Genomic DNA, 11,056 nt, shown 5'->3' on the forward strand with positions numbered 1-11,056 from the left:
TCGTAAAAACTGCTTGCGCCTCCCCAGCAATGTGTACACGCCCCCCAAGGGGGGCGCGCCCCCCAGTTTGGGAACCAGTGCTTTAGACGAATTAGGAGATTTATCAGAATATTTACAAAAACGTAGTATTACATTAGTAGACGCTGATAAATCTATAAGAACAACAATACGTGTATTAGATTCTATGGCAACCGATCCAGGTCCAAAATTAACTAACGCATTAAAAGAAATAAAGAACGAAATGTCGTATAAAAATGTAATATTACACAGTGGCAATGTTCCTAAAATAAATTCTGCACAATTTTACAAAAGCCTAGCTAATAATTTAAAATCTCGAATAATGACTTCCAGTTTATCAAATGTCAGTCGTAATGAAAAACATCGCCAAGACAATGAAAAAACGTTTAAAAACTTACTTGATAATATTGAAAAATCGAATCCAAAAAATTGGCCACTTTCGAATGATGGCCAAATAGAAAACATACAATTTGGTGACTGTAATATTCGTAATTTATGTCAACAATTTCAAATTGATGAAAAGAGCACTATTCAAAGTTTTAGAATTTATAAAATGGACTTGGGCAAAAAGGAAATTCCAGAAGATTTGAAACCCCTTTATAAATCAATTGCAACGATTCCAGTATCGACTAGCGAATGTGAACGAAATTTTAGTTCTATGAACGAAATCATGTCACTAAGAACTTCATTAAATATAAAAACTGTTGCTGCTCTTTTATTTATTAATTGTGTTGGACCACCTCTAACGAAATTCGAACCAGAAAAATACGTTCGATCTTGGTTATTGAATGGTCGACATTCAGCTGATGATACCGCAAGTCGTAAAAGAAACCAAAAGTGTGATAAGACATATGAATCATTGTGGAAGTTATTGTAAAAAAAATTGTATTGATGCTGTACTTTTTGAGTTATAAATATAAAATTTAAATAAAAATAAGTTTATAAATTATAAGTAGTTCTTTAAACATTTTATATTTATATTTTTATTTTATATAATATATACATACATATTCGTAAGTAAAAGAAGATAAAAATATATTTAAATTTTTAAAAGGGCTGAAATTTTAAAGTGAGTTTCATAAAATAGTAGATAAAACTTATATATTATTAAAAAAGGGTTAGTATTTGAGGAAGAAGAAATTTTAATTTTAGTTGGGTGAAGCCCCTAATTCTATGATATATACTCAAAAAAAAAGCGTTCCATTTCAGAAAATTTTCCATTTCGAGCACTGGGGGTACAGAGTCCCCCACGGTTTTTTTTAGATTAATTTGCTTTGGAACGCTAATTGTTCAGCTACATTTAGAGTCCACCTTTATTTTTTTTTCCAATTCAACCACTGGATAAAGGTGTGTATATATTTTAGATAATATTTTTTATATTATAGTCAAACACCAAGGAAAAAATAAGCATAGTGAAATTAATTATTTTAATTTAAAATAAAAAAATTGAGCCATAAAATATGTAAAATAAAATTAGTACTATTTGATTCAGTTAAGCATGAATTAAATTGATACCTACATCTAACATTAAACTTGACAAATAAAACATGCTAATATATTAATATCCAAAATGCTATTTATAACTATTCAATTTCATAAATAGTCATACTATTAGATATTTTAAATAAATATTAGAAATACCTTTCCATTTACAAAGTATCCATTATTTTCACCAACAATTTTTTCAAATTTATCCATATAAAATGGAATAGTTTCTTTAATCAAAGGTTCATACTTGGTCTTTTTAGATTCTTCAAGAGGGTCATATTTATATGACGCAATAGCTGTAATTATGATTTAAAATTACATTTTTTTATCATTTTTAATTTAAAATTTAATATAAATAAAGTAAATAATAAAACACAACACATTACCTTGTCGTAAATCATGAACATTATCAACAGCGATATCAATTAACATAGATTCCCAATCATCACTACCAGCCAAACCAGCTTTTTTGGATAAATAACGGCAAATGGCAGTTGATTGATTTAATACCTTGCCATCAATTTCCACCACTGGGACTTTGCCAAATGGCATGGCTAAAAGAAAAAAAATTGAGAAGTTATGTATTCTACTACAACATCAATTAACATATATTTTAAATTAGCAGTATAAATATTACTTAATTTTTATAACATTTTAATTTTAGTAGAAATTTTGTTTTCAAAACTGACAACAAAAAATAACAATTATTTTGTTAGTGTAATTTGTATTTAATTTAATAATATAATAATAATAATAGACCTAAAGTTGATGATGAGATTGAGATTGATATAACTTTTACTATAAGTATTGATTGTAAATCATTATTATTCAATTACCTAAAGGAGTATCTCATGTTATAAGTATATCTGACCTTAATCTATTTAGACAAATATTATTGAGTTAAGAAAAACAAAAATCTGGAGGGATTCTGAGGTACCTCATAAGAATAGCTTATCATGTGTAATTATAATTATAACCCCTTCTTCAATTATATATATTTAAGCACAGTAACCAAAAGTTCAAAAAAATTATTTTTAGTTTTTATAACTTACTTGGTTTGATACTTGGCCATTGTTCTTTGTCAAACCGAAAATCTTCAAAATCAATATTCAAATAGGACAGGAGAAATCTGATGGGCTCAGCCAACGCAGTAATATCAAAGTAAGTTACTTTGTATGATGACATTTTTCACGACTGAATAAGATTTCCTAGAGAAATTGAAAACATATTTATGTAACCGTAATACACACTAAATTTTTTATTTTTGACATTATCAACCAGTGACAACGCATAATTTAATTTGACGTCAATCTGTCTGTTTTACATAATTTACTATTTACTAAAACCTAACAAAAATAACAATGTTAATGCCGGCTAAATATCAACTGTATAACATTTGACTGATGGCCAATAGATACCATTGTAATTCAAATCAGAGTAAAATACAAGAAGAGCATTTCTAATCTAGAGATATTTTGTGAGTACAGCACACAAGGTTTAAAACTTCAAACACAAGAAAAAAAAAACAAACGAGTTGATTTATCACAGTGTTTTAAATTTCAATCAGTACAAAAAAATTGACGCACCACCATGGAATATCAAACGTCTAGAAAGGGCGTGTATATATATTTTTTTTTATCTTGAGATGGACACCGGTTACGTACCAAGACCCAACCAGTAAACTTTAATGAAATACAACAGACAACAAAACTCGATGAGTCGGCAGAAAGATAATTTTATAATTACGATTGCGTTGGATTACGCAACTCACGACCATCGCTGTAGAGATACAATTATCTTTATTCTATGAATACAACTGTGCGCGCAATGTCGAAATAATAATAATAATAATGATTGAATATTAATTTAAATATAATTAATGAATATTAATGATTTTACTCACAGGAAAATATTCAGACAAACAACGGATGGACTACGAGACAAGTGAGCAATCACGGTGAACACGGAACCATGAACGTCACGAAACTGCCGGAGTATCGTCAGTGGTACGCACGACAGTCACACCACTCGTCAATCCCACTCCGCCGCACAACGATTATCCGACGATTATCCGGCCTTGCGTATGTGCGTGCACTGCGACGATGCCAACCGATCTGATAATAACATTGACACATTAATATAGTTACCTATATCTTTATATGTCTATGGATAATTATGCTGATGAATGATATCATAGAACATCGTACGGATACTATAGCAGTACATGTTTCAGGAGGTTTACCGGATGGGGGGGGGGGGGTATTACCCAATAAAAAAATGTATAACCCCCCCTTCGAAAAAATGTATTTAATTATTATTAATTTATTATTCCTATGACATATCGCATATCACATAATTCCCACCCCCAGTGATTTCCTATAATTTCACAGCCTTATATGTTAATATATATATATATTTAAATTATATGCAAATTGTATACCTAATAATATTAAATTCAAATTTAAGAAATCAACTACTAATTGCACTACAGTTGATTAAATGTGTCAACATTTACTATTTAATAGGTACATGCATTTCGACAACGCCTTATTTTCGTACATAATATTACGTTGTTTTCCATCAGTGTTTTCAATATTATATATTTTTGTTTCTTCGTATTGCTCAGTAGGTAATGAACAATATAGTTTATTCTAGAAAACTACCTGGTCCAGCGAAAACCATAACTCCGTACTCTTTCTTCCCATCAAACACGACACAGACGCAAATACACGTTCAACGAGAATTTTTCTCTATAGTTTTGTAATGTACTAAATGTTATATACATTACAGTATTATATTCGACCAATAACAAAAGATTTATTAGGGTTATTAAATTGGAAGTTAGTATCATAAAGAACACCCCACCCTAATAATTGTAAATAAGACCTTACAATTTAAGTTTGAATAAGTAGTCTGTAGTTTAACTGATGTTATTCAAATTAAATATAATTTATTCTAAAATATTTGGTATAAAATAAATGATGTTTCATCATAGGAAAAATAAAACAAAATGTTTTAAATGTTCTAATCAAATTTTAAAATCAAATAATTTGAAAGTAATTTTAGCTTTTATTATATCAAATTATGAATTTACTTCTGTATTTGTCACTCGACTTGAAACCCTAGGTGTTGTACTCAATGAATTCATTAAATTTTAATGATTAAAATAATTAAAACTTCAAAATAATGTATAAATTCTGCAAAAATTAGAATATCTGCATAAACTAAAATAATTTATGACAAAATTAAAAAAGTAATAGAGATAAATTTTGGATTTGATAAATTATAAAAAATTTCAAACATTTTAAGTGGACAAAATTAATTTAAGGGCGGATTGCCTACAGATCATAGTGTAATGATTTAAAAATTAAAGTATTTATATGTTAATTTATGAGTGAAGTATTTATATGTTTTTTTAAATCATTACTTATTATATTATAAATATTTAATATTATCTCTCCGGTGACTGTATTGACCTGCCTGTTGAAAACCGTGGTTGACGTTTCTTGAATACGACAATTCTTGATATTGCTTGTATTGTCGCAAGAGGTGTATAATATACATATATAAATAAAAATTATGAATTTTGCTTTATTATTTTTTATATTAATTAATGCTTTATATTTATTACTTAATATCATTGATTACAAGTATAATATAATTAAGTTCCTCTTAAAGTTTACTGTATTTCGTGGCACCTACGTGATTAACCAAAAAAGTTTTCTACACAAGTATTGCTCGTTATTTTTAAAACAACAATCATAGTATACATATATATTATATATTTTAACAACTCAATTATTATTAACTGATAAGTATATAAACAATATTAAAATCCCGATTGGAAAATATAATTGTTTTATTTTAAATAATAGACATTCCCATTCAAGGTATTACCCGGCCATGTATACTGTAAATTTAAATTTAAATATAAAATTAAATATAGATACATTATTATCTCGATTTGAGTTTCCTCCTATATACATACACATCATAAGAAAAAGCTCCGTGGCTGAAAAAATTTGGAAATCGTTGTTTTAAGCTATATGACGTGCATGCAAATACATATAAATAATATACTACTATAAAATAATATTCCTATCCAACTATCGTTCGAATTTCCCAAGGCCGTCAGGTAATGCCTAGGGTATCGAGGAGAGGACTCAAGGAGAGACTTAATCTCCTCCCGACCGAAAGCATAAAGTCAACAATTTTAATATTATTATTGTAATAGATTACCCGGTGGTGGAGCTAGATAATAACTATTCGTGAGCACCGACCCATGACATGCGATCATCATCCAACTGAAAGAATAATAATAAAAAAAACCTTGGTACGTATACAACCAACGTGTGTTCATTATAAACCGACTAGATGGCTTGTGTATGTATGTTATTTTATTGAAACTTAAAAATATTTAGGTTTGCTCATATAATAGTTTTATGTTATTGTAGTGACTGATTCGGAGGACAAAGGAAGAGTTTTCCTATTCAAAAGTTCAAACAGCAATGCTCTTTGGGTACTTAATTTTTATTTTTAACAATGATATTTTTCGAAATTCTGTTTAGTGATGATTAATTCATTTTAACTATTGTTGATCGACCATCGGTTTAATTTAGTACATTACAGTGTAGATCATATTAAAAAATCTGTAATACCATACGGTAATAATTTTAATTATTTTCAGAATAAGATGGAAACAGTTGCATTTTTTCATTTGATAGGTCTAATCTGTAGATATTTTGAAAAATAATTATTAGTTTTTCGATTTAATCTTCAAAATAACCATCACATTTTTATTTATTATGTAAATAACATTATATACAACAGAACCTTTTCCTCAATATTTTTCGAAAAGTATGTACATTATAGTTATTCAGTTAAATCCGATTATTTATCGAAATAGCTCTACGTATGGTGACCAGACGTACTTATTTTATAAGGACAGTACTTATTTTTGAAGATATGTCCTATTTTTCTTAATAAATGGCTGAAGTACACCAAAAAGTACTTATTTTAAATGATGAACCCATTCCAAATGGAAATTTGATTTAACATCGCCTAATTATTAAATCCGTAAACTTATCGACAATTTTAATTAGTACAGAAAAAGTCGTAGAAAAATATAATGCATCCTTATCAGTAAGGAACGAATTTTAATTTGATATAAAATCAAAAATATTTAAATATATATTTGTTTATTACTTAATAAATATTTATTTATAAATGTATAATATTTAAATATTTAAATTGAAAATAAGATAAAATTATTAAATCATTAAAAAATATTAAAAAAATTAAAAATGTATTCTAAATCATCATAGTCTGCAGGTGGGAAACAGAAACGACATATAACTTGAAATTTTCAAGTGTAAAGAAGCGGCGGTTCGGTCTTAACATTGCTTTATAACGGCTGAATAACCACTCCACATCAACGGTCGTGACAAGTGCATATTTCATACACATTATTTCTTTTGGAGTGTATTCAATTTCTGAATAATTGTTATCGGAGTTTTGTTTAACTCTATGTCTCTTATTGATATTACGATATTACAGTATTAAATCCTGGGTTTTTTCTGATACATTTTTTAATTTTGAATTGACTAAAACTCCAATTTCTCCAGGAACACGATCTAATTGCTTTATGACATTATCAACTATTTCTAAGCTCTCCGTTAGAATGTTTTAGAATGTTCTAATTTCAAAATAGTATCGACTAAAAATCTAAAATTAGTGGAAATAAATGCTAAATTGTTTTACAAATTTTTACTTTCTATGAGCTCAATAGTTTTTTTTATTGCTATTGCAGCATCGGAATCTAAATTTAAAACAACGTTTCTATTATTTTCAAAGTTATTTGAATAATATTATACAGCGGATAACCACGTACCGCATCGAGTTATAATAGGCTCGGGAGGTAGAGTTAAACCCGGACATATATTTTTAAATGTTTGTACACGACTTGGTGCTTTTAAAAATATTTTTTTACGTTGGAAATTAATGAATCAACTTCAAGAAACTGAAATCTAATTGTTTCAGCTATACAATAAAAACCATGTACTAGACAAGTTAAATGCACCATTCTTAGATAAAATGTGAACAATACTTTTCCCGCCATACACATATACGGCGCGGCGTCCGTTAAAAGTTAAAGTAAATTATTATGTATTATACCATTCGACCACAAAACACCCATTGTATTATTAAATAATTGACATATAGTTTTGTGGTTACATTTTGATAAATCTTCACAACATAAAAAAAAATGGTTTAGATGATTCAGTGCTTAATTTTCCTACAATAACATTTGCAATATATCGACCGTCGGCATCTGTGGTTTCATCTATTCCAACCCAAATAGGCCCATCTCTAATGATATTTTGAATTTTCAAAATAGTTTCCTTCATAAACCCCGCTAACATAATTTTTTTGAAATGTACTCTCTTCGGGAATTTTATGACCACTATATTTTTCCATAAAATTTTTAAATGCAACATTTTTCAAATTAAAAAGAGGAATGTCTGTATATATTAGTGCACAACACAAATAATAATTAAAAACTAACTTACTATTGGTAGATGCGGATGATGTAGAAATAAAATTTTCTTGAAATATAAGCTTTCTGTCTCTATTGCCTCTATGTTTACTGGTATTGATGTGCTGGATTACTTGACCATGTTAGTCAATAGATACTGATTTATCACAAGACTGATAGTATAAAACTTGACTATCACTCCTAAAAGTTTCATTCGAAAATTCTTTCAAATAAATATTAAATGTTGTCCTTTTTGTGTGAGTAACTTTGGGTATATTTAAATAGTTAACAATATTATATCATACTAACTACACAAATGGACACAATATGAAAATAACGTAATCGAATAACGTTCATACGAATGTTGATCGAAAAGTGAACGCATATACTCGTATACTGAAATGACTACCTACTACATAAATGAGATATCGAATCGTTGTCGTTTGATGTCAAATGCGTATAGTACAGAGACCTAATCGTATCGCATATCGTATTGTAAAATACTAAAATAAAAACGGAAATTCTTCAATAATAAAGAATTCGTATATTTATTTGAAAAATAATAAAAATATAAACGAAAATTCTACAATATTACATAATTATGTATTTATTTATAAAAAAATTAAAATTAATTATTCTAAAATATTTAAAAATATTTGAAATAAAATTAGCATCAGATTACTTGAAATTAAATGAAACGTATACATATATCGAAAACTTTCCGATGCTATTACTACATAAAAATATTTATTTAAATTAAATAATTAATAAATTAGATAAGTTATAAGTGTTTTACAAATCTTCACAAATTAACAAATATTGGTGTTCTGAAAAATCCTAATTAGACATTTTTTCATTAAAATCAATAATGCAGGTTTATACAAACTTTGATGAAACATATCATGAAATGTTTAATATGTTGAAAACAGATCTAAAGTTACTTAAAGAAATACACGAATGTCAAAAATATTTAAAATATTGATATTTGTTCCCTTTATAAGTTAGTTGTTTTTAAATATTAAATTGTATATCTTATTAAGTTGGTAAGTTTAATTTTTTGGTTAAAATATGATAATATGTAATAAGTATTAAAGTTTTTGAATGTTTTCTCGATTAAAAGTTTATTATTTAAAAAAAAAATTTGTTTTGAAAATCACACGATTTAAGCCAACTAATATATAGGTACATTTTTAATTATTAGTAAGATTACAAATTTATGATATGTTATGTAAGTTATGTTTTAAAAATAATAAAGGTTGTTTTATTTATATTGCATTTTTTATCTATATAATATAATATGTTATATTGTAATACTTATGGGCTTTGTACTCATTTTGTTTTTTAATACCGGGTCACTATACTTTTACGGGATTGTAAATGGTTTAATTAAATTACTAATAAACATTTTTTATAAAAAATGAAAAATAGCTTTACTACTTACAGGACTGCATATAATTAATTTATAGTATAATTTAAATGCACCAATATTGAATCATCAACCCCTTCAATAAGAGAAGAATTTGGTAAAAATAAATCAATTTGGTTTCATTATAACATAATATGTGTAGTATATTTAAGATGGAGCATACATAATCCTAATCTTTAATATCTAGACTATATTAAAGAAATCTGTTTTCGATGAAAAATTTATTTGGTTCAGTCTTAAATTTTGAAATGAATATTATTTTGCAGGATTAGTCGGAAAATTTTATAAAACGATATACTTTCTTGGTCCTATTTCATTAATTATCTAAACATTTATTTTAAATCTGGCTGAATTTTTACTTGAACTCACTTTTAGTTTAGTACCAATATAATTTACAATTGCGATTATTTATCCTTGATTTGAAATTAAAAACATGCTGTAGTGGCCCACCCGATTCCTGTATTTAATTAAATTTAATGTGTTTTACATAAATATAATTTTAAATTACAAATTCACAGAATTACGATTATATAGACAGTGTTTTTATTAACTTTTTAATATACATCCCATGTAATTTATTTTAAAACCAATTACTTACAACTAAATAAACTAAAAAAAATGTAAAATACCATTATGTCAACGTTGCATTATGTTGTCTGAAAAATCAATTTTACAGTTATATTTTTTTATAAACAACATTCTTACACATTAAATTTAAAATTTCAAATACCAACCATTGGTTATCGGGCCATATGATATATGTTATTAGAAATAAAATATGTAAAATTTACTCGAAGAAAAGATAAAAATAATATAATACTTAATTGTAATTATTACCGAATTACCTACTCCTAAAGAAAATTATTTCAAACTTTTTTCTAATTTAACCATTGTGAGATAAAATTATTAGTTATTTAAATATCAAATATATTTATAATAAGCATGTGATAAAAGTATTCAGCAAACTATAGTTATATAAAACAGAAACAGTGAAAACTGCATAGCAGCATTAGTAGAATGGAAATCATAAGACAAACGACTATGGAAGAACTAGTAAAATATGGATGGACGTCAATGCCGAGTTAATGAATATGCCGCCTGGGGGCAAATTTTAAAATTCCGCTCTTTACAAACCTGTAACCATCATAAAAAAATAACATACATAACAACAGCGTTAAAATTGTTTATTTATATATATTTATAAACATATGGGTAATATAAAAATCGGTTGTTTAAATATCATAGAACTATTAATGAGTAAGTATAAACATTATAATGAGAGCTATCATAAAAGAGAATTCGAACGTGTTAATTTTTTTAAACATGGATTCTGCTTCATGTCTTATACCGTCTTTCTGATCCAAATTTGAAGTTATAGATTTCAATGAATTTAACACTCCTTATACCCAATTTTCAAACTCTTACAAACACTGAATCTTGATGACCATCTCGTCGGGCATAAGTTTTTTACAAACATTGAGTTTGGTATATTTTTCAAACTTATTCAAAGTTGTTCCCACCGCCACGTCGATGCAGAAAAGAATACATAGATATTTTGGGCAAGTGAAAAAAAGTTATAACCTTTCTTA

At 26.9% G+C, this 11,056-nt stretch overlaps 1 protein-coding gene across 1 annotated transcript in view; it reads right to left on the reverse strand.

Annotated features, from left to right (window-relative positions):
* Positions 1-3,528, reverse strand: part of LOC112682284 (glutathione S-transferase-like) — a 10,755-nt gene extending 7,227 nt beyond the window's left edge. Inside the window, exons 1-4 of the mRNA XM_025552823.1 lie at positions 3,410-3,528; positions 2,559-2,714; positions 1,893-2,060; positions 1,660-1,802 (exon numbers count right to left, since the gene is read on the reverse strand). Of these exons, the coding sequence (XP_025408608.1) occupies positions 1,660-1,802; positions 1,893-2,060; positions 2,559-2,691 (444 nt within the window). The 5' untranslated portion in view covers positions 2,692-2,714; positions 3,410-3,528. The remainder of the gene's footprint in view (positions 1-1,659; positions 1,803-1,892; positions 2,061-2,558; positions 2,715-3,409) is intronic.
* Positions 3,529-11,056: the final 7,528 nt, after the last annotated feature.

Source organism: Sipha flava, unplaced genomic scaffold (genome assembly GCF_003268045.1).
Source record: "Sipha flava isolate LNK unplaced genomic scaffold, YSA_version1 20218_pilon_pilon, whole genome shotgun sequence".
Classification (NCBI taxonomy): Eukaryota; Metazoa; Arthropoda; class Insecta; order Hemiptera; family Aphididae; genus Sipha; species Sipha flava.